General features: G+C 69.1%; 1 protein-coding gene across 2 annotated transcripts in view; it reads left to right on the top strand.

Moving 5' to 3' along the window:
* GSE1 (Gse1 coiled-coil protein) overlaps positions 1-23,706 on the top strand; it is a 124,114-nt gene that overhangs the window by 89,744 nt on the left and 10,664 nt on the right. For both annotated transcript variants that reach the window (XM_068955378.1, XM_068955379.1), the window contains exons 3-5: positions 16,202-16,420; positions 20,279-20,478; positions 23,464-23,645. In XM_068955378.1, the coding sequence (XP_068811479.1) occupies positions 16,202-16,420; positions 20,279-20,478; positions 23,464-23,645 (601 nt within the window). The remainder of the gene's footprint in view (positions 1-16,201; positions 16,421-20,278; positions 20,479-23,463; positions 23,646-23,706) is intronic.

A 23,706-nucleotide genomic window follows, 5' to 3' on the forward strand; every position in this document is an offset into this window, starting at 1 on the left:
CCCTCGGAGGTGACCCGCGCGCCTCTGGCGGATGCTCGCTCGCTCGCTCTCGGGGCTGCCTGCCCGGGGGGGGACCCGGACACACTCGGCCTTTTGGGTGTCCGTGCTCTGCCGGCGGGGGACCAGTGCCCCCATGTCAGCTCTTGCCAGGGGGGCCACAGGCGCTGGAGCTGCCTTCGCTTCCGCTCCAGGTTGGGCTCCTCCGCTTGGCCTTGGTAAAGGGGCATCGCCATCAGACGTGCCGGCGCTGCCGCCCGCGGAGCGGGATGGGGCAGAGCCCACCGCAGCGCCCGGCCTCCTTTCAGAGCAGCTCGGCTTCCTTTCAGGAGCGGGCAAAGGCACCGGCAGGGAATAAACCCCCCTAAAATCCCTTCTGTGCTCCCCAGGTAACCATTTCTCCGGGATTTCCCCCCCGCGGGTGCCCGCAGCTCGGGGGGACGCAGAGGAGCAGCCGGGTCGGGGTCGCCTCTCCCCGGCGATGGGGACGGAGGTGCCCCGCTGCCGCGGCCCGTGCCTCTTCCCTGACCGTTTTATCTCCCTCGTCCCTTTTTCCTCCGCGCTCCTGGCAGCGCGGCCGCCGCCGCCTCCCGCCACGGGGTCGCCGAGGCGCCCGGGGGCCACGGTGGTGGCCGCCAGCTGGCTCCCCGTCCCGGGGCAAGTCGGCGTGAGCGGCGTGCCGATGCGGCGGCGGAGGAGCCTGCTGACTTCGGGCCTTTCTCAACCGTTCCTCTTTTGAAGCCGGGGGACGGTCAGGTTTAGCCGGCGGGTGCGGGTCGGAGCGGACGGCGGGAGGCGGGTTGCTGCCGCGCTGCGAGGCGTGAGTCACCGGCGGCCGGGGGGGGCCCGGGGGGGGGGCAGGCAGGGAAGGAGCCTGCGGGGAGGCGGTGGCGGCCGCTGCAGCCGCTCGCTGGCGGAAGCACCGGCGGGCGGCTCGGCTTCGCCCTGCCCTTTCCCGGCCGGGCTGGCAGACGGCGTTTTATTTGTTTGAAGTCCCGTGTTGATTGAGGGCTGCTCCGAGCGTGACCCCCCCCCCCGCCCCGGGCCGCTCCTCCCTGCTGGGCCCCCCCCCCGCTCCCCTGTCCCCCCCCCCCGCTCCGCGCCAGCTGCGCAAACACCTTGTCGGGAGGCGCGGGGCGGCCCGGCGGCAGCGAGCCCCGACGGCCCTCCTTCCTCCTCCTTCCTCCTCCTCCTCCTCGCCCCCCCTCCCCTCGCCAGTCCTAAATTCGGTCGCCATGGCAACCGTGTCAACCACTTGCTAGCTTCCCTGTGATTATTTGACAAGGGGAAGAAAGGAAGGAGAGGGAAAGCAGGAGGGGAGGAAGGAGCGAGGTGGCGGGCGAGGGCCGGCGCCCCCGGGGGGGCCAGCGCGGCTCGGCGCCCCCCCCCCCCACCCCCTTCCCAACGTGGTTTTCCCCGGCGTCGCGGCTGGAGGGGGCGAGCGGGGCCGAGGGGCACCGGCGTCCCAGCTCGCGGCGGGGCTGGCGCCCGGCTCCGGCCCCGCTCGGTTGCAGCCCCCTCCCCGGCTCCAGCCGTCCCTTGCTGCCCTCCCTCCCGCTCTCCGGTGCCCGGCCGAGAGCCCGGACGTCTGTATCCGACTGGTTTGGAGGAGGGAGAGGAAGTGAATTATTACCAACCAACCCCTCCTTCCCCCCACCCTTTTCCCTCCCCCCCCCCCACCTTCTCTTTAATCTCTTTATTCCTAGGTTAAGCCCGGGTCCCAGTGGTTTTAAAGACAGATGTGCCTGTAGCTATATAGGGCAGAGCGTCAGGACGGGCTGGAGCGCGGGTGGGTTCGTAACGCCGGCGCGGGGGTCGCGCTGTCCATCCCTGCGCCCCCTCGGCCGCGATGCCCGGCCGGCGGGAGCTCTCGTAATTATCCCGGCAGGAGTTTGGCCCGAAACGAGAGGCCGGGCCTGCAGCGGGGCAGCCGCTGCTCCCCGCCGCCGCTGCACTTGCCGGCGTTTCAAGGCTGTCCCAGATCCGGGGCTCCCCCCTTTCCTGGGGGTCCCAGCCGGCTGCATCCCCCCCACCGATGCCGGCCAGTCCCGGGGCGCGTGGGGGGGTCCTGCCGCTCCGCGCCGGCCGCCAAACCCAGCCTCCCCGCGGCCCGGCAGCCTTCTCGCTTACCTTAAAACCCACGCCGGCTTTCGGATGAGCAGGTGCTTCCTTTATTTGTTGTGCTTGTCCCCCCCTGCTCCCCCCCTTCGTGGCCCTCGGTTTGGCACCTGCTGGGGACGGCTCCTCGGCACCGCCGGCGGGAGCCGGCCGGCACAGCGGCGCTCGAGGCGCCGCGGGAAATCGGTGCCGCCCGCTTGCCCGGCGTCGGGGCCCCTCCGCTCCCCGGCAGAGCTCGCCCCCTTCTTCCCCTGCCTGCCCGCCTCGTATCAGTATGGTTATTTTATTTTATTTCCTCAGCGCTCCGGTTAATTAAAGGCAGCTGCCTCACGTCAAAAGCCGAAGTTGGATATTTATTGCACCTTGGCGCTACCCAATGTCAAAAGGCCCGCGCGCTTCAAAGAAATAGCGGCAGGGGACGCGAAGCCGAGCGTGCGTGCGCTGGGCTGCGGCGCGGGCAGGGCGAGCGGCGGCCGCCGGGCTCCCGCGGCTCGGCCGGCCCGCGCGGGGGCCGCGCGTTTTACGGTTCCTGCGGCGGAGCCCAAGTCACGGGGAGATGTATTATCCCGCAGAAACAGCCCTTGTCTTCAATGAATTATTTAATTGGCAAGAATTAAAAATGCAGTTAAAAGCCAAGCGCGCTGCCTCTGCCGGGGCGCCGGGCGCTCCCCCCTCCGCCGCCCCCTCGCTCGCGCCCGGCAACGTTTCTGCAATGTGTTATTTTTGCAAGGATGGAGAAGAAGGCTGCGTTTCTGGTTTATAGGGTTTTTTTTTTTTTCCTTCCCCCCTTCTTTTAATAATAATGCTTTAAAGATGTTTGACATCTGTAACAAACAGCTGGCATCCTGTTATGGAAGAATGTCCTTTTATTTCCGAGCAGGTTGAACTGTCATTAATAGTATAATTAGGTGATTATCGGCGTACAGCAGAAAACTGCTTAATTGCACAGATAGCTTTTCGAGGATTCCCGGCTCCTTTATTGCTGTATTTGTTTTAGCCGCCTGAAATTTTTTCGCGCTGTGTTGTTGTTTTTCCACATTGATTATTATTTTTTAATGCGTGTGACAGCTGCAGGAGCGTGGCAGGCAGCACCGGCGCCGCGCGCGCCGGCGGCAAGAGGGGTGCGGGGGGGGGGGACACCCCGTGCTGGCGTCGTCCCCCGCCCCCAACCCTGGGGGGGAATGGTTGTTTTTTGGTTTTTTTTTTAACCCCGCGCGCGCCGGGCCCGGGCGCCGGGGATCGCCCGCTTAGCCCCGTTTGCAAGGAGCGGGGCGCGCGGGAGGTGGCGGCGGGGAGATCTCGGAGCTGGGTTTTCCAGGTGGCTCCGTGTCCTCGAGGTCTTTCATCTGGTGGTCCCATGGGTGCGACGGGTTCGGGGGCTGGGCATGGGGCGCATCGGAGCCGGCCGGTTGCCTTGCCAGGCTGGCGGAGCCGGGGCAGCGCTCGCTCGGAGCGGCTCGGCGCTGAGCTCCCGCTTCGCTGCGCCGCGGTGCTTCCCCTTGGAAGGGAGATAAAAGCCGGAGATTAAAAGCCGGTCAATCAGATCCCCTTGGCAAGTGTCAAGCGCCGCGCTCGCCCACTAAAAAGTGCAGAGTGGCTGAGCGCGCTCGCGCGTCCCGCGCCACGAGATGAAAGCGGTGCGAGCAAACGTGCCTGTCTCGCTCGCAGAGGGAAGAAAAGAGACGTCCTGCCACCTCGGAGCCTTTGTTAGCGCCGCCGCTTCGGCTGCGCGAGCGGCCGCCGCGTCCCTGCCGGCGCTGCGGCCGCCGGGCCGCGATGTCCCCCCGCCGCCGCCGCCGTTGGCGGGACGCGACCCGCCATCCTCCCTTGGGGCGGGGGGACGGCGCTGCCCCCATGCCCGCGGCCCTCGTCCCGGCGTTGCCCTTCCCTGCGCCGCCGCTCTGCCCCATCCGGGCAAAAACACCCCCTCCCCGGGGCGTCTCCATCGGCTGGCAGGAGCGGGGCGCCCGCCTGCGTAACCCTGCGGCCGGCTGCCGCGCGCGCGGCGAGGGAGCCCCGGGGCAGCGGGCGGCCGAGGCCGGCGGACGCGGGAAGGCGGCGTTGTCGGGGCAGAGCGGGTTTATTTTTTTGCGCCTGCCCAGACAATAGCTCTTTGTACGTCTCCCATCGCCGCGAAACACACTTGTTAGCGCCGCATCTTTGTGCTGTGAATTTCCATGGAGTAATTACGTCTTAATTTATGATAATCCCAGGCGAGCGGTGCAGGGAGGCGAGCGGGAGTCGAGTTGGCGACTTGGCTGCCCAGCCTGGGGCTCGCCGGGACCTGGGGGCTCCCCTCCAGCCCGGCAACTTTTACTCCATCAAAAGACGTCCCAGCAAAGCGGCGAGGCATCGCCAGCCCCGCGTCCGAGGCGGGCTTTGGGCAGAGGGGCCGTGGCGCGCGCCCAGGGCGCGGGGACCGGGCAGGGTGGCCGGCCACCCCGCGGCGCTCGCGGCTCCCCGGGGCCCAGCCGCGATCCCACCTTTGCCTGGAGGACTTGTTAACCCCGCGAAGCGGAGCCTTCTTTTCCCTCGTCCTTCCGGGCAGGGGGATCAGACGCTTTGGGGCTGCGGGGGGCAGAGGCGCGGGGCTGGCGGTCCCCGGGCTGCGCCCGCCGCACCTGCTGGCCGCCGAGCCGTTTGGAGGCGGCGCGCCCGGGGTGATGTTTGCCAAGCATAAAAATTCAATTAATTCCAGCAGGCAGATTAAATATAAGTGAATTTTAATAATTTGCTCTAAAGGCTGAGGATTACTGTAGGCAAGAAAAAAAAGGAAAAAAAATAGCACGCGCGGGGGCTCAGGCCGGGCCTCTTGGCGCCGGCACGCGGGATCGCCGGCCGAGCGGCGCTGATGCCCTCGGCAGCGGGGCTGTTTCCCCAAACCCTCCTGATGCACCCGCTCGGGTTTTGGCAGCCCCTGGTGGGGATCGCATCCCTCCAGCCTGGTTTTGGAGAGCTCTCCGGGAGAGGGTCTCCACCGGCCGCCCGCTTCGGGGGCCAAGAGCCGCAGCTGCGCCGGGAGCTGGCCGCGCTTTGGGCAGCGCGGGCTGGCGCGGGGTGGGGGGCTCCTGGCGCCGCCGAGGCCGAAGGGCGCCCGCAGCCTTCCTCCCGAGGACGGCGCCGGGGCTACCGGGTGGAGGCCTCGGGCTGAGACTTCTTCCTCCGCCGGATTTGCAATGCAAAACACGGGCGCGAGGAAGGGTCGGAGGCACCGCGGCGGCTTTCGCAGAGCCGTGGCACGGGGCGGCGCGCTGCCGGGACGGTGCCGGGGGCTGCGCGGGTCCCCGTGCAAAGTGAGACTTTGCTGCTGCTTCGGGCCCTCCGTGCCGCGGCTCGGGCCTGTTTCTCGGGGAGGGGGGGGATTTTCCTGCAAGGGCAGGGTGAGAGCCAGCGGGGCGATGGTGCCCGCCCGGCTGCGTGGTGCAAGGGGCCGAAGGCAGCCCGTCGCCCTCGGGACCCTGCGGGGCTCCCAGCAGGGATCTGCGGCCGGGGTGGGGGGCAAGCTGGAGCCCGGGGGCTAAAGTCCGTCTTGCCAAGACCTCAGCAGCGTCTCGTTCTCCGTGTGTAAATAAAAAGCCGGTGATGTGGGGCAGCGATTGCTAGCAGATGGCGCTGGTATTAGGAAAATGAAAATACACGCAGTAAATTTGCTGTTTGCCAGTGTTAATTTCTTATCCCAAGGTAAAACCTTCCCTCTGGCCCGTGCCACACCATCTGCATGTGCATAAAATACATGACGGCAGCAGCGATGGCGCGGCGGCGCGCACGTGGGGCCGCGCCGGGGGCAGCTCGCGCGGTCCGGAGGCGGCGCCGGGCAGCCCCTCTCCCCGCGGCTGCACGCGTAGAGATTGCCCGTGACCTTTGCTAGGACAAGAAGTATTATCATTAATACTTCTGTATTTCCTGACTTCCTGCGATGCATAAATCTCGTATCAAGTCAGGCAGGCAGAGTGATCGGCCGGGCTGCGTTATTAATACCCGCCGCCCGCAGCGCGTTAGCTCTTTGTTATATCCTCGAGGCGGGAGCATCGCCGGGGCGCGCGAGGGATGCGGGTTCGGGGTACCCCGCGCGGGGCTGTGCTCGGCCGGGGCGACGCGGCGGACGAGGAGCGGGGCCCGGGAAATCCCCGCTGCGCGGGGAGGAGACGCTGGGCTGCGTCACGGGCTCCGGGGGTCACCCCTGCCTCTGCCCCCAGCCCCGCCGCTCTGCCCCGTTAGCCCCTTCCCTCCCCTCGTGCCCTGCAAAGCCCTGCCCTTGTGCACCATCCAGCCTGTGCGAAAGTCTAATCTCCAATTTTATTCGCTCTGCTCCAGCCGATTTGCATAATCCACATAATCACCCTGGTTTTAATTGCCCACAACTCTGCAGAAAGATCATGTGGTTAAGTGGTAAATCATAATTAGATAAATAATTGGCTTGGCCACAGCAAGCTGCTTTGTTATACCTGCCATCTGCTGGGCAAGGGGGTTTTCTCGCGCCGAGAACAATGTGCGGCTGATGGCAGAGCCTGCGGTTCCCGCGGCCGGGCTGGGGGCCGAGCCGCCGGGCTGGGGGCTCAGGGACGGGGGCGGCCAGGCAGGCGGTCCAGCAGCGCCGTGCAATACCCAGATCTCACCTGTGAGATGCTTGGCAGCATGGCACGATGCCCAGCCCCGACCCGCAGTGTGCTGGCTGCACCCTGCTGTGCCCGGCTGCACCATGCTGTGCTGGCTGCACCCCGCGGTGCCCAGCTGCTGCACCCCGCGGTGCCCAGCTGCACCCCGCCGTGCTTGGCTGTACGCTGTGGTGCCCGGCTGCTGCACCCCGCAGTGCCCAGCTGCACCCCACTGTGCTTGGCTGTACGCTGCGGTGCCCGGCTGCACCCTGCCGTGCCCGGCTGCTGCACCCTGCGGTGCCCAGCTGCACCCCACTGTGCTTGGCTGTACGCTGTGGTGCCCGGCTGCACCCTGCCGTGCCCGGCTGCTGCACCCTGCGGTGCCCAGCTGCACCCCACTGTGCTTGGCTGCACCCTGCGGTGCCCGGCTGCACCCCACCCGTGCCCAGCTGCTGCACCCTGCAGTACCCGACTGCACCCCACTGTGCCCGGCTGCACCCCACTGTGCTTGGCTGCACCCCACCCGTGCCCAGCTGCTGCACCCTGCGGTGCCCAGCTGCACCCTGCGGTGCCTGGCTGCACCCCACTGTGCTTGGCTGCACCCCACCCATGCCCAGCTGCTGCACCCCGGGGTGCCTGGCTGCACCCCACTGTGCTTGGCTGCACCCCACCCGTGCCTGGCTGCTGCACCCCAGGGCGTCCGGCTGCACCCCACTGTGCTTGGCTGCACCCTGCCGTGCCCGGCTGCACCCTGCCGTGCCCGGCTGCTGCACCCTGCCGTGCCCGGCTGCTGCACCCCGCAGTGCCCGGCTGCACCCTGTGGTGCCCGGCTGCACCCTGTGGTGCCCAGCTGCTGCACCCCGCAGTGCCCAGCTGCACCCTGCGGTGCCCGGCTGCACCCCACTGTGCTTGGCTGCACCCCAGGGTGCCCGGCTGCACCCCATTGTGCTTGGATGCACCCCACCCGTGCCTGACTGCTGCACCCCGCGGTGCCCAGCTGCACCCCACTGTGTTTGGCTGCACCCTGTGGTGCCCGGCTGCACCCTACCGTGCCCAGCTGCACCCCACTGTGCTTGGCTGCACCCTGCGGTGCCCGGCTGCTGCACCCTGCGGTGCCCGGCTGCACCCCACTGTGCTTGGCTGCACCCCACCCGTGCCTGGCTGCTGCACCCTACTATGCCCGGCTGCTCCCCGGGGTGCCCGGCTGCTCCCCAGGGTGCCCGGCGGCACTGCATGATGCCCGGCTCCCAGCCGCACGCCTCCTGTAGCCGTTTGGCCGCAGGCTGGCTCGGGAGGGCGGCTCCAGCGCCGTTAATGCGAAGGGGAGGGTGGGGGCAAACGCCCCGCTCTTCCCGAAAGCGGGGGGAAGTTTCTCCCCGAAGCAGCCCAGCTCTGTCCGTGAGAGCGTCCGCAGCCGGGCCGTCGGGAGCCGAGAGGCGCCCGCGCCTCCGGGAAACGGGCCGGCCGCGGCGCAGGGGATGCGCAGTGCCCGCACCGCGCGTGGCCTCTCTCGATTTCTCTCCCCGGCCGGCGCCGACTGCGTTCTTCTGGTGGTGGCTGCAGCTTTACGACCGCGGCTGTTGGCACGCGCGGCCCCTGCCCAGGAGCTCTCGCTGTAAAAGCCCATCTGCTCCCGCCGCCCGGTCCCGCCTGGGCCGGCTGCTGCGGCGATGCCCAGGCTCCCGTGCAGGCTCCCTTGGGGGCGCGCAGCCGCCTTGGCCCACGTGCACGTTCCCTTCGAAGCCCTCGGCCAGCGCGGGAAGCGGAGGCCGTGCCCTGGCGGGGCGGGGGGGGGGGCCCAGCTACCTCCGCCGGGGTGGAAAGTTGCTTTGAAGCGGATCACGGGCTCGGGGAGCGCTGGGAAGGGACGTCTTCAGGGCTGCCCGTGGCTCCCGCTCTCTTCGGGGCCCCGGCGAGAAGCCGCGCCGGTGAAAACCTGGCCGCCGACTTTCACGACTTGCCGGCGTGATTTGCAACGGGCTCAGCAGGCTGCACGGGCGGAGCGGGTAACGCTTCCTCCTCCCGGCGAGGGAAGGGGGAAAAAAGGGGGAAAAAACGAACCCGAAGGCCAAAGCGCCGGCGGCGGCGGGCGACGCCGCTAATGCTCTCAGCGCCGGGAGCTCTCGGGAGTTTGCTCGTTGTCGTTTGCCGGATCAGCGGCGCACGGAGGAGCGATGGATGGAAGCACCTACGAAACCCCAAGGGGCTAATCGAGCCGCGGTCGTCTCCGCGGGCTTGGAGACCCCTTGCCGCTACCGCCCCGGGCTCTCCGGCACACCTGCCCAGGGGCAGCGGGACGGGTGCCCTCTCCGTCGCCAGCCACCAAGGTGCCCCTCGCCCTGGGGCGGTGGCGGGGCTTTGCCCCGAGGACCCCGAAGCTGGTGGCCCAGCGTGGGCAAGGGCAGCCGAGCGCCGCGCCGCGGGGAAAGGCTCCTCCGCGGCAGCTCGCTAGGAAACCGCTGCGTGCGGGGAGCGCGCGGCCGGGAGCAAGGCAGGAGCGCGGGCGCCAATCAATCCATTAATTAATTAATTGCGTGTGCTAGGTGCAGCAGAGCTGTTTTAACGAGGGATGGAAAACGTGCAGCGGCTCAGCGGGAAGCCTTTTTAAATCTAGCAGGGCGAGGAGGCAGTCCCCGCGCCCCGCCGGCGGCAGCGCCCGGCCCTTCTCTGGGCGTTTCGTTGGGAAATCAGTGTCCCCCACTCGGGAAATCAGTATTGCTGGCGGGCACCGGCATCACGCGCCGGCCCGGCTAACCCTCGGCGGCCCTCGCGGCAGCTCGCGGTGCCCGTGCAGGGCCCTGCAGCCGGCGGCGGCGGGCGGCGAGGGCCGGGGCACGCGCTGCCCCTCGCCTCCCTCCTGCTCGCGCACGCTGCGCCCCGGCGCCGGCCGCTGCTGCGTTCAGGCAGCGCCGGGGCTTCACAAAGCGAGGCAATTAGCATGGAAAATGTATGCAAAGCAGCTGTTGGCGTGTTGGAGAGGCGTGCAGCTGGATGCCGGCTCCAGGCCGGGAGCCGGGGCGGTGAAAGGAGAGGAAGTATCGCTGCAGCCCCCGGGGTTAAGAGGCAAAGCGGGAGAACAAAAGCCAAAGCGGGCCGCCGAGGCCTTAACCCCTTCGCTGGCCGGGCAACGGGGTGGTTTCCCCCCCGCCTCTCCCGGCTCACGCCGCGGCGTGGGACCGCACGCCCCGCGCTCCTCTGTGCCCCGTCTGCACGCTGGCTCGTGCCCATCACCGGGCCTCAGGGCGCGCCGGGAGGGCCAGAGGCTGCGCTTGGCTCCCCGACGCGGCTCGAGCCGGAGCGGGGCTCTCCTGGGGGGTCCCGGTGCCTCTGCGCCGGGGTCTCCGCTGGTCCGCAGCGGGCACGGCGGAGGCTCGCGCGGGGTTTGGCCGGGGGGGTTCGCCGAAGCGACGCGGGGTGCAGCGGCGAGCCCGGGTCCATCCCGGGGGCGCGCGGGTGGCTGGCTGCCAGCGCCCGCCGCGCTGGGCTTTGCTGCTCCGTTTGCCGGGGGCTGGAGCTCCTGCCTGCTCGTGTTCGGTAATAAATCATCAGTTCCAGCGCTTGTGCACCCGCAAGCTCAAAATAGCTGCTTTTCAGCAGGCGGCTGCTGCAGGTTGAGTTCAATGGCAATCTGCTCTGAAGGGTGCTTGACGCTCATTAGGGGCCTTTCAAGGTGCCGGTGCATTACCGGCAGAGGGGGGAGTTTAAGCGAAGGTGCTAAACCCGGGAGCGCACACTTCCTGGCAGTCGCCTCCGGAGGGGGGGAACAGGCTGGGGGGGGGCCAGCACCGAGACCCCTCCGTGCACGGCCCCGCGAGCCGCGCCTCCCCGGCTGGCTCCCCATCCTGCTGCTGCAGCCACCCGTAACCGCAGCATCTTCCAGCATCGCTGCCGGGTTTCTCGCTGGGAGCAAGCGCCGGTCGCCCGCCCGGCGCGGGCCGTATCCGGCGCTTCCAGCCTGCTCCGAGGCTGCTTTGCCCCCAGCGGAGCCTTGCAGCCGGCCCCCACGACGGGCAGCAAGGGGGTGCCGAGAGCGCCCGGCGCCCCGCGGGCGATGCCACGGCCGCCGACCCCCCGCGGCGGCACAGGGCGCCCGCGGGCCGAGCCGGGGGGGACGGTGGCCCCCGGCGGCTGGCTCTCCTCCGAGCGAGCGCCAGGCGGCTGCTGCCTTCTAGCGGCTGCCGGCACGCGTGTCCCCCCCTGCCCACCCGCCCACCGGCGGGGGCACGCTCGCCCGCCTCCCCGCGTGCTTCCCGGCTGCCCGAAACGCTCCGGCTTTCGGGTGCTTCCCGGCAGCGTGGACGGGAGCAGGAATTGGGAGCCGTGGGCCGGGCGGCCCTCCCCTGCGCTCCCGCCGCCCGCGGCGCTCGCTGGTGCGTGTGTTTGTCTCTGACCCCACCGGGCAGACAGGTTGGTTCTGCTCCCGCTGCCAGAAGAGGCTCCCGGTGCCAAAAAACCCGCCAGCGGCATCAGGAGCAGATGGAGCGAGGATGGCACGCTCCCAGCTCGCCGGGGCCGGCGGCGGGGCGAGAGCGCGTCGCCCGGCCTCGTCGAGGCCCCGTATCCCGGGCCGGGCGCCGGAGCAGCGCCGACCCCGGCGGGAAAAACGTGCCGGGGCTGCGGGAAGCAGCCAGCTCCGGCGCTCCCGGAGCCGCCGCCGTGCCCGGGCACGTGCCGAGGGCGGGCGCCGGGTCCAGGCGTGCCACGGCCCTGCGCCCTCCGGGAGCAGCGCTGGGAGCATCCCGGATTTGCCGGGAGCGGGCGGAGGAAGCAGCTCGGGCCTCGCGCCGGGAGAGGGGGCGGGCGGCGGCGAGGAGCCACCCCGGGCCGTTTCGGTGCCAAGCCCGTGTCTTTCGGCTCGCCTGCCCGGGTGAGGCAATCCGGGCCGGTGACGTGACCCCGGGTTGCTAGCAAGGTGCAAACTTGACCTGTTTTTCAGCACGGATCTGCCTGCCGGGAAATCCAGCCGGCAGCAGGGGAGGGGCGGCAGGACAGAAGCAGCCGGGCCGGGGCCCCACCTCGGCGTGGGGCAGCGCGACCGCCCTCGCACGGGGACGGGGACGAGGGCAGCCACCTCTCTCCGTTTGCTTTTCCCCGTCACTGCCAAACCCCGCTTTACCTTTTTGGGTTTTTTTTTTCTTCTCTTTTAGGCTGCAAAACTTGGCGCTTGCAGCCGAGGGGAGCGCGGCGCGTGCCGCCCCTGCGTGTGCGTGCCGCCTGCAAGGCGCTCGCGCTCTGGTCCTGCTCTCGGTGCAGATACTCAGCTGGGGACGTTCGCCGCGGGGACCCAACCCCTGCTGGCAAACGGGACCCGCGCACGCGTCCGTGCCCTTGCCCTTGCTCGCCGGGCCGGAGGGCTGGGTGAGCCGCAGCGGCGCGGGACGTCTTGCAGCTGGGCGGACAGAGGCAGGGGCTGGCCGGGGCGCTGAGCATCGCCTCCGCGTCCGGGCCGGGAGCTTCCCCGAGGGGTGGCAGTGCCCCGAGGGCCGGGGCAGCTCGTCGTGCCGCCGCGGGAAGCGGAGCATCGCGGCGGCTCCCAGCCTGCGGCGGTGCCGGTCCGCGGCGGGCCGGCGGTCCGTGCGCCACGCAGGGCTGGGGACAGCGGTCTGGGCTGCGATTGACCCCGTCAGCGGGGTGGCATCGGCTGGGGACAGCACGGAGGCGGCGGCCTTTTGGCGGCAGGCGATCGTGGGCGCCGGGGGCCCAGGCGTCCTGGCTGCTGGGTCTCCGCCAGCGCCAGGGCGGGTTCGAGCCACGCGGGGCTGACGCCTGCCAGGCGCCTGTGCTGGAGGGATCTGATTGAATTAGGCTGCGGCACGGAGACGGCTCCGCTCCAGATGGGTGTTGCTGGCAGGCGAAGGCGATTCCTGCTCCCCGCGGCGCCTCGCTGGCCCCTGCAGCTGGCTTGGGCAGGGGGCTGCGAGTGGAGAACGGGGCCGCGGGGAGCCCCGGATGGACGCACGGCCCACTGGGCACTGCTGGAGCCCAGGCGGAGCACCGATTTTTTATCACCGCCGCCGCACTTGGGATCCCGCGGCTGCCAGGAAGGGAGTTGCAGAACTGGTTCGGAGCCGTGCGGTGGGGCCGGCCCCGGCCGGCGGCGATCCGGGGCGGTGCAGAGGCCTGGCACGCTCGGTGCATGCGTTGTGCACCGCAGCGTGCGCATGGGGAGGAGCGACGGCCGTCCCGTCCCCACCCCGGGGCCTCGGGGCCGCCCCGTCCCTCTGCCTCTTGCCCACGCCAGCCCGGCGCCTGCTCGCGGCGGCGCCTCCGGCCGGGGCAGGGACGGAACGACCGGCAATTCCCAAAGATTACACGCGGGAGAAACTCTCCCTGCACGGACGCCTCGCTCGCACGCCTGCCACGTCCCGGGGAGGGTTTTTCCTCCTGAGCAGCGTCTCCCCCAGCCTGCGCTACTCTCCCCTCCAGCCCAACGCTTGGGGAAAATCGCTGCTTTGCAAGCGAGTGCAGAACATGCCGAAGGCGGCTGAGAGAATGAATTTATTATGAGGCGTTTCGGGCCGCCGAGATCAGCTGAGCATCATATGCTGCCGCCGCTGCGGTGCGCGCGCGCGCGTGTGCCTTGGCGCAGGCGGGGTGGCCCCGGGCTCTCCCTGCGCTCCCCCAGGGAGGGAGCGTGCGCGTGCGAGCGTGCGTGCGAGCGTGCAAGCACGCAGCCGGGGCAGGCAAGCCCGCTGGAAAGCCCTGCAGCCCAGAGGCGAGGTGAGGGCCGCGTGCCCCCCCCCCCCCCCACCCTCCCACCTCGGGGCAGCTTTTATTTGCTCCCAAACGTTTGCGTCTTCCGTAAGGAGGGATTTCCACGAGGCTGGAGCGGGGAGCGAGGTGGCGGCGGCGGCGGCGGTGCCCTGGCTGACGGCCGGGCGCGATCCCCCCCCGCTTCCCGGGGGAGCAGCGGCTGGACCGACGCTCGAACCGGGACCCGGCAGAAAATTCATCAGAGCCATTAGCTTGTAATTAGAGAGCGGGGAGGCGGCAGGCCCCGGGTCGGCAGCCTGCCGAGAGCCGGCCGCCGAAAAGGCAGCAGCAATTACCCACGCGGCGGGAGGCGCCGAAACCCTGCGTAGGGAAGCGTCTCCGAGCTTTCCTTGGGGCTGGAGCGGGGCCCAGGCGTCCGGGCGGTGCCCGGGAGGTGCGAGGACGCCGGCGGTGCCCTGGGCGGCGCGGCGGGTTTCGTGCCCAGCTGCTCGCCTAATGAATTTACATGAGCCGATGGTGTAGACACGGCGGCAGCCGGCGGCGGGGAGCAGCGGAGTTAATAAATGCTTGTCTAATGAGGGCAGAGGGGACGGCGAGCGGCGGCTCGCGCGCCTCCCCCGAGGCCGGCGGGCCAAAGATTAATCGATGCCGAGTGGCACTCGCCGCCCCGGCCCCGCCGAGCCGAGGGAGGACGTCGCCTGCGGGGTTTGTTTTGAGGACGGGGCTCGGCGGCGAGGTCGGATGCTGCGGCGGCACCGGTGCGGCGAGTTGGCCGGGGCTCTGCTGCAGCCGTGTTGCATGGCGCCTCCGAGCCCCTCGCCGTCTCCCACCCCGGCCCTGGCGGCGTGGGGCAGCCCCCCGGCTCCGCACCCCCCCCCCTCCATCCCGGGGGCTGGCGGGGCCCCCGCTCGCCTGCCCACCCTGCTGAAGGGCTAATTTTAGCTCGGTGTTAATGAAGCTGCTCATTTAGAAGTCTATTTTAAGGGCCTTGACATCAGCAGTTGCTGTTTTCGGAGGTGGAGAGCCCTGGAGCACGTGGCTGAGGCAGCCGGGGGGGGCGCGGGCACCCCAGCGCGGCGTGCAGGGCGGGCGGCCCCCCGCGCCAGGCCCTAGGCGCGTCCCCTGGGCTTCAGAGGGCACCGTGCCCTGTGGGGCCCCCAGGCTTGGGGTGCAACGGTAGGGCTTGGGGGGCAACGGTGGGGATTTGGGGGTGAAATGGTGAAGATTTGCAGATGCAATGGTGGGGATTGGGGGGTGCAACAGTGGGGATTCAGGGCTGCAGCAGTGGGAATTTGGAGATGCAGCAGTGAGGATTTGGGGGTGCAACAGTGAAGATTTGGGGGTGCAATGGTGAGGATTTGGGGTGCAACGGCAAGGATTCAGGGGTGCAACAGTGGGGACTTGGAGATGCAGCAGTGAGGATTTGGGGGTGCAGTGGTGAAGATTTGTGGATGCAGTGGTGGGGATCAGGGGGTGCAACGGTGGGGATTTGGAGATGCAGCAGTGAGGATTTGGGGGTGCAGTGGTGAGGATTTGTAGATGCAATGGTGAGGATTCAGGGGCGCAGTGGTGAGGATTTGGCGTCCAGCAGCATCGTGTGGGTAAGGGGGGGCTGGCTCCCTCCCTGTCGCCTCTAGCAGCACCTCGAGGACCCCCAGCGCCGCCCCCAGCGCCGCCCCGGCTGGCTGCTTGCCCGCCTCGGCCGCTCAGGGCGGAGGACACGGCCGGGTCAAACGCCCGGATCAACGCGGCTTCGGCCGCGCTCGATAGGGCCTGGCGCTGCGCGCGGCGCCGACAAACCCCCCCCTGTTATCTGCAAGCGGCTCTGGATATTACGGATCAGCTGGGGCCATGTGACGCTGGCGGCAGCTGTTAGGCCAAGAGTGTCAGCTTGTTTTCTGCAGGCGACGAGCGCCTGGGCGCTGTTGCTTTGTTAGATAAGCTGCCGGTGCTCGCTGGGAAGAAGGGGGCTTCCCGGCGCGCTCGCTCCCGCGCTCTTCCCGCGCTCCGCCGCCGGCTCCCGCGGCCCCCCGGCCGCCATCCGTAAGCGCTCCGGGCTCGCCGCCGCGGCGGAAGGGGAACGGCGCCGCCGGGGAGGGGGCTGCCGGCGCGCGGGCACCTCCTGCTTGCTTTCCCCGGTTTGCATGCTCCGGGCGAGCGCTGGGTGCTTTTCGGGAGGGGGGAGGGAGGTGGGATTTTGGGGAAGCAGGCGCTCGGCCAAATTCTTTCCTTCTGGTTTTCCCGGCTTCCGCGTGGATTTCCGGCCGCCAGCTGGAGGGCTGCTCTCTGCTTTGAATTCAGGCTGACGCCCGAGGCCCCCGGGCTGGCCGCACGGCCGGCTGCGCTGGGGGGTCCACGGGGGGCTCCCGCGGCCCCCTGGCCCTCCGCCTTGTCCGGGGCCGCTCCCGCGGGAGGTCTCGCCCCCCCCCCCCCCCCCGGCTCTTGGCTGGGTTTTGGTGCCTGTGGCTGTGGCCGGGGGGGGGCTCGTGCCTGGGGGGCGAGGGAGGATGCTGCGGCGAGCGGGGAGGCAGGCGGGCAGCATCGCTGGCGCCGCGGACCCAGGCGGTCCCTCGGGGGTCCCCGGGCCGGGCGGCGAGGGACGCCGGCTTGTCCCCTTCCGTACTCCGGGTGCCGCGCAGCTCCCATGCCGTCCTCGCTTTCCCCATCGCCTCCCGAAAGGGAAGACCCCTTGCCAAGCGCTCCGGAGCGGCCGCGCTCCGGCGGGGGCGTCCTCGGCCGAGCGTCCCGCTGACGTGGGCTGTTCTCCTTGTTTGCAGGCATGAGCCATGAGTCAAAGTCACCTTCCCTAGGAATGCTCTCCACCGCCACCCGCACCACCGCCACCGTCAGCCCTCTCACCCCCTCGCCCCTCAACGGCTCCATCGTCCCCAATGGCAGTCCCGCCGCCAACAGCACTTTGTCCGTCCAGGCTGCACCTTCGTCGAGCTTCGCCGCCGCCCTCCGCAAGCTCGCCAAGCAGGCCGAGGAGCCCCGAGGTAAGGCGGGAGCCGGGCCGGGAGCAGGGAGGCTGCCGCCGCCGCCGCCGGAGCCCTGCCCGGCCGCCTCGGGATGCTGAGCCTGGGCGCGTTTTCGGCCGCGGGTCTCCCGATGCTTTGAGCCCAGAGCCGGGATGCCCCATCCGGCTGGGTTTAAGGATGGGGAGGGATGAAACGCAGCCTGCTCCGGGCTGCAGCTTAGCCGCCGCCTCGCCCCCGTGCCTGGCTCGCGGAGCCGGGTCGGACCCGCCGCCGGCACTGCCGCCCCAGCCCCGGCCGTGGCCGAGGTGCTGCAGTGCACCCCGACGCCCTCGAAGCCCCCCGAGGTGCCCACCGGCCTCCCCGGCTGCGCCGCCGCCTCCCCGCGGGAAACGGCACGGGGTGTTTTCTCGCGCCCTCCCTGCGAGCCGGCGTGGGGTGTTTTCTCGCGCGCTCCCCCCGCCGTTTCCCGGGCTAATGTCTTTCCTCGGTGGCGTGTCTCGAGGGGGCGGTTGAAAAATTCAATTCAGCCGGAGTCGTCCAAATGCCGTATGATTCGCCGTACCCCGAGAGGAAGTCTGGAGAGAGCGCGGAGGGGAGAAATCCGTCCTTCCCTCCTCCTTCCCCCTTCCTCCCCGCCAGCTCCGCTCCCTCCCTCCCTGGCACGCTTCACTGAAACGTGATTTTTCCTGAGGCTCCTCGAACGCGGTCTTTCACCAGCCGGAACTGCCCCGCCAAATAACGAACTCGGACACCGCCGGGCACCCGGCGTGAAGAAACGCACGGCTGAAGCTTTTCCCTGCCTCCCCTCCCTTGCTCTTTAATGGGCAATTTAACGGGAGCCCCGCGGAGGGGAGCGTTAACGGAGCACCCCGCTCTCCCCGCCGGAGAGCCGCTCTGGCTGGCGGTGCAGCTTTCGGAGCGGGCTCGGGGGCGGGATTGCAGCCGGCGAGGGCAGCCGCGGGCCGGGTTCGAACGCTGCCGGAGCAGCTCGAGGTCGCCGGTGCCGGCGGGATGCTGGCAGCGTGTCCCGCGGGATGCTCGCGCTTCCGTCCCCCGCCGCCGGCGTGGCCCCGGCGTGTTATCGGGAGCACCAGATCGAGCTGCTGCAGAGGGGGAAAAACTGCCAGCAACCGCCCAGGAGGGTGGGAATGGCCGGGCTCGTCTGCCCTCTCCCCATCCGTGGCCTCCCAGGCCCCTGCCTGTCCCCAGGCGGCTCCTGCCGCCGGGTCGCCGGAGGATGCCCGACGGGCGATGCAGCAGCCGGCTCCCCCCGCCGGCAGCGGTTTATTACCTGGAAAGGCTTGCCGGGCTCTTCGCCGTTTGCACGACCTTCCTCGCAGCCTCCCGTCAGCCGTGAAACGCCGCAGCACCGTATAACGCGTTTGCAAAACCCTGCCACCCAGGCAGGCGAGGGGCATCGTCTTGCCTTCACCCCCCCGGGCTCAGCCGAGCCCCTGGCGTGCCCCCAAATCCCCGCTGCCCTTCCGGCGAGGCCCGGGCTTGCACGTGGAACTTGCACGTTGCACTTTTCCGCCTGGAAGTTTGGTCCCGGGAGGATTTGGGAGCTTTGGTTCGGGCTTTGCAACCGGTGGCCGCTTTGCACGGGCGGGTTGAGCCGGCAGCAGGAGCCTCCCACCTTCTGGGCGCACGTACGGACGTGTTTCCAGCCCGAACAAGACCTGCAGGAGCACGGAGCGCAAACCCCGCTGGCCCCGAGCCCTCCAGCGCCGTCCGGCCCCGCTGCGGGCGAGCGGCGGGCGCCGTGCGCGCGCCTGAAGGACGGAGGCATTGCCTCGTCCCGCTTCCTGGCGCTGTCCAGAATTATTGCCTGGAGAAATCCCGGCCGCGGGCCGGGGAGGAGGAAGTTCACCCCGATCAGAGGGAGGAAAGCACAAAGAAATCACCAAAGCCCCGTCGGCCGACCGGGGGCTCTCTGCCTCAGATCCTACCCCGGTCTGTCTGGAGGGGTTTCTTTTCTTTTCTTTTCTTTTTTTTTTTTTTCTTTTTGCCTTCCTTTCTTTTTTTCCCTCCTGCTTCAGGGTCTCAGCTGTTAATTACATTTGCCTGTCAGCCTCGGCTGCTAATCTGCCATCGCCGAGCGGAAAGCGGGAGGTCAGAAAACAAAGGTGACACCATCACACTGTGCCTCTTGTCATCTCCAATCCAGATTAGTTTCATTGACTAACTCCTGGCTGAATACCACCAGTTAATTATAACGATCACAAGCCCTCCCGTTTCAAGCCACACAGCGAGAATTAAGGTTCTGAAGTAAGACTTTAGCTTCATTAATTGCCCGGCTCATTGTGATGCTATTGATTGTTAACGCTATCGCGCGGTGAGTAATGGCTTCGCGGCTCAGAGGGGATTAGGCTGCTAATTGTTGTTGGCCCCGCGCTGACAAGATAGACTTCAGTGGGTGTCACATCCGTACCGGCGGCTCCCTTTGTCGCCGGCAGCCGCGCGCTCCCCGAGCCGCGCCGCTCTCGACATGAAAGCGGGTCGGAGCGGCGCGGGAATAATTAATCAGGCCGGCGGCTGCTCCGCGGGAGCCGGCCCTCGCCGCCGAGCATCCTGCCGGCGGCCGGCCGCCCTGTCCCGCCGGCGGGCGCCGAGGCCCAAGTAGCCCTCGCCCCGGCGGGCTCCCCGCGGGCAGATTCGGGAGCTGGAGCAGGCCGGCTCCCGCCCCGGCTCCCCCCGCCGCGCCGAGCGCCGAACTCCTGGCCGGCCTCGATGGCTTTTACGTGCTAGTGATTTGCAGCGAAGCGCGTGACGAGCTCGGCGTGCCCTAGTTAGCGCTGAATTTGTATTTCTGCTCCAGCTTTTCTTTCCTACGTGCCTTGCGCTCGCTACTTTAATTCCATTTCGGAGGTTTTTATTTTTCCCTTGCAAATATCGCCAGCATCCCCAGGGTGGGTATAATTTAAAATACAGATGTATTATGCAAATAGAGCCAAAGCCTTGCCCAAGGGTTACAGAGTGGCTCGTTTATCCCAACGCCAGCGTCTCGGCGCGCCCCTGCTCGCTCACAGCAACTTTCGCAGCCTGGATTAGCAGAGTCCGCTGCTTTTTCGTGAAAAGAGGCGGTCGCCCTCCCGGGGCAGGTGGCACGGGGGCAGGAGACGGTGCCGTCGCCTGGCGCTGGCATCGCGTCAGCGCCGCACCGTGTCCCGAGCGGCGCGGTCCGTCTCCGCCGGGGTGGCAGGAGAAATGTGCCGGTGCTGAGCCTCGGCGCTGCCGATCCGTCGGCTCCCGCGGCGGTCGCTGATTCCCATCTCAGACCCCCCTTTCGCCTTCCTTTCTCAGCGCTGCTTAAAGTCGAGTTTAGCCGCCTCTTCTCCGTTCCCGCGGAGGGATTTCGGGGGAGTTGGAGGGATTCTGGCTGCGTGGGGGAGCAGCAGCCCCTGCTAGGAGCGAGCGAGAGGGGCCCTGGGCCAGGCTGGGGGGCTGGCAGGCGCCCAGCGCCTGGCAGGATCAGACCCGGCGCGTCCCCGCTGCTCCGAGCGCCGGCAGCAGAGGAGAGGCGTCTCCGAACGGGATGCTGCCGGGCGCCCGGTGCGGGGAGCCGGAGGGCAGGGCGGTGGGGAGCGGCGGTTCGGGGCGGCGGGGCCGGCTGGGGCTGAGCTCGGCGAGCCGCCCCGCGGCCGAGCGTCCGTTCCCCGCCGGGCCGGCGGCGCGGGGCGAAGCCTTTCGGCACCGCCGCCCGAACCGAACGGTTTTCCCGGCAATGAAACCCGCGGGAAAAGCTCCAGCCCGTCTGGGGCCAGCGGATGCGTCCGCGGGGACGGGCCCAGGCGCGGGGGCCGGGGCGGGCTGCAGCGCTGCCGGCGGCCCCCTTGCTAACGGCTCCCGCTTTTCTCCCTCTTCCTGCTTTTCCAGGGTCCTCGATAAGCAGCGAGTCGTCGCCCGTCTCCTCGCCCGCCACCAACCACAGCTCGCCGGCCAGCACGCCCAAGCGCGGCCCCATGGGCCCCATCATCGTGCCGCCGGGGGGGCACAGCGTGCCCAGCACGCCGCCCGTCGTCACCATCGCCCCCACCAAGACGGTCAACGGCGTCTGGAGGAGCGAGGGCCGGCAGGTGATGCCCGGGAGCGGGGCTCGGGCCGTTTTCGGGCGCGCGGCCGGCTGTTTGCCGAGCGGCCGGAGGCGCGGAGCGGAGGGTGTGGGCGCTGCTGTGCGCCCTCGATAGCGGGAGCCGCCGGCGGCTGGTGCGCGCGGCTTTGCTCTCCCTCCCCGGCGCTTTGGCTCCTCGCGCCAACCGCGATAAAAGGTGCCAGGAGCCGGCCCGGCCTTTGTGTCTAATCTCCCCCCCGCCGGCGGCGGCGGCTGCAAAGCCCCGCCGGGGTGCCGAGCGCGCGGCCGGGTGCCTCCCGGCGCTGCCTCCCTTTTGTCCCCGCTCCGCCCCGGCGCGTTCCCGGGCTGCCATCCGGGGGCGGCGGAGGCGGGGGCAAGGGGGGGTTTGCTAATTAAGAAGCATCGTTAGTGGTTCTCCTCTCCTTGCATGTTACAAGCAGATTCCCGGAGGGATTATGCCACTTGGAAAGACTAATTAAACCACAAAGCAGAGAGGAGAAGGGAGGGGATGAGAGACACCGAGGAAAAGTGGTGGGGGGGGGATTGCAATCGGCGGGTGCTCAGCGCGGGGTGTCTCCGAGCTCGCCCCGTCCCCTCCGCGGGCCAGCCACCATGGCCGCCTCTTCCCGAGTGACCCGGACACGGTCTGGGTGAAGCAAGCGGGGTTTGTCGTCTGCCAGAGCCTCCGGTGCAGTGTGGCGCCCCGAGACAGGGGGCGGTAACCGGAGCAGAGCTGGCGGCGGGGGGGGCGCACGCTGTGCTGTGCTGCACCGTGCTGCACCGTGCTGCACCGTTCTGCACTGTGCTGCACCGCGCTGCACCGCTCTGCACTGTGCTGCATCGCTCTGCACCGTGCTGCACTGCTCTGCACCGTGCTGCACCGCTCTGCACCGCTCTGCACCGTGCTGCACCGCTCTGCACAGTGCTGCACCGCTCTGCACCATGCTGCACCGTGCTGCACTGCTCTGCACCATGCTGCACTACTCTGCACCGTGCTGCACCGCGCTGCACCGTGCTGCACTGCTCTGCACTGCCGTGGCCCCGGCACTGACCCCACAACCTGCCCCGGCAGCGCCAGCGAAGCCGAGGGAGGGCTCGTGCACCCCGGTGGGTTGCAAAACACAGCGGAGCGGGGCCCAGCCCGGGTCGGGGTGTGATGCATCGGCCCTCCGTCCCGCCGCGCAGGAGGGTCTCGTCCCCTCTTCGTGGAGGGAGGCGCGTGGGCTCTGCGCCCCGGCGCGATGCTGGAGCGCGGTCAGGATCCCGGCAGGGAGCGGTGGCGGCCGTTTTGCCGCCTCCCCGAGGTTGGCCATATTTCTCCGGTAATGGGGGAGCCTTTGAAAGGATGCGATGAAATGAGGAATAGTCTATTTTAAACCTAATAGGGCATGCCTTGCCTTCCCGCTGTCGGAGATCAGCCCGTAATTGCCGGCTGTGGCAGGTCCTCCCTCGCCTGCCCCGGCCCCACGGCTCCCCCGGGGCGCAGCGGTCGGCCCTCAGGGGGGTCCCCGGGCACGGGCACCGCTTTGGGGGCAGCTCGTGACCCCGCACCGGGAGTTTAGCCACTTTGCAGGTCGCTGCGCCCCGTCCTCCGAGCCCCCGAGCAGCCCTGCTGTCGTCTGCTGCTGGCTCCTGCCACTGCGTCCCCCTCGCCACCACGTCCGTCGTTGCCTTGAGTCCTCGCATGCTTCCTTGTCCCCTTGCACGGGATCGGTCCCCCCTCGCTGGCGGCGGGTCCCTCCGTGCCCCTTGCACGGGGACCGGTCCGTCCTTGCCCTACGCCAGCGGCGGCGCGAGGAGGCAGCGACCTTCATCCCGCCGCCCGACTGAAAGCGGACGGGGCCCAGCGCCCGGCGCCGGGAGCGGAGCGCCGATGCCGGCCCGCCGGAGCGGGGCTCGCCTCCGATGAAATGCCTCGCTAACCTGTTTGTTTTACGGCCGTTATCAAAGGCCTGCTGCATTTATACGGGCTGCGCTGTTCCAAGCTCCAGAAGTGCCGGCATCCTCCCCGCGTGATTAATAGCTCCGGAGAACAAAGGTGCCCGTAAATCTCCAGGCAGGTGAAACGGGGGCCTGCTGCCGGCTTTCCCCCCGCTCCAGCGCCCGTGCCCTGCCGTCGGGGGGGCCGCGCAGGCTCGCGCCTTTCCCCCTCCCCTGCCATTGATTCTGGCCGAGGTATCTGCGGAGGAGCCGACGGAGTCTCGAGGCGCCGTCAGCCGCTACCCGAATCACACCTGGTGGCCTCCGCGCCGCGCTGCGCCAGGGCCGGGGGGCGAAGACGGACGGTCCCACGGTCCGGAGGGCGGCGAGGGCGCCAGCCGAGGCACTGCGGGGATTTTAGCGGCAAAAGGGAGCCCGTTGCAGCTCCTGCCGGCTCCGGCGGCACGTCAGGGTGCACGAAACCGTGCCGCGTTGGGGTAAAGCCTGAGGGTGCATCGAGGACCCGCCGCTTTTGGACCCGCCGGGTTACGGATGCCGCGGGCGAGACTCCAGCCCCAGCGCCGGAGAGTCCTGCCTGCCCCGGGGTCCCTCCAGCAGCCTGCCCCGCCGCCGCAGCAGCTCCCGGTGCCCTCTGGCTCCTGCCGGGGTGGCGAGCGAGCAGCCGCCGTCCCCGTCGACGTGCGGTCCTGCTGCAGCAACAACGCTTGGCCGGGGTGTGCGTGTGCGCGCGCACATGCAGCCCTGCAATCCGCTTTTCCCCCTAGCGAATTCCTCTTGGGCAAACCCTTCCCATCCTGCGCCGTTTTGCAGCCTGCGGGGACCTCGGTCCGGAGGCAGCGGGTCCTCCCGCGCTCAGCCTGCCCCGAAATCAGGCCTGTCGAGCTGGCCTCCGTCGGAAACACTCCTCCCCGCAGCCGGGCGCTTCTGGGGTCCGGAAACTTCACCCATCAGCTGGGAGCGCTCGCGGTACCCTGCCCTGGGGGGGTCTGCATCGCAGCAGGCGGTGACGCTAACCGCCCTGCTCCGCCTTTGCCCTTTTGCCTTGCAGCAAGACGCAGGCTCGAGGGGCAGCAGCAGCAGCAGCGGCCGCGAGCGCCTCATCTCGGAGCCGCCGCTGGCGCAGGAGAAGGCCGGGGGCCCCGCGGTGCCCGCGCACCTCCTGGGTGCGCCGTACTCCTTCGGGCTGCCCCCCAGCTCCGTGGTGCAGGACTCCCGCTTCCCGCCGCTCAAGTGAGTCCGCGGGGAGAGCTGGGGCTGGATGCAAGGGGGGGGGGGGCGCTTCCCGCGGCGC

Source organism: Struthio camelus, chromosome 10, assembly GCF_040807025.1.
Source record: "Struthio camelus isolate bStrCam1 chromosome 10, bStrCam1.hap1, whole genome shotgun sequence".
NCBI classification, from domain to species: domain Eukaryota; kingdom Metazoa; phylum Chordata; class Aves; order Struthioniformes; family Struthionidae; genus Struthio; species Struthio camelus.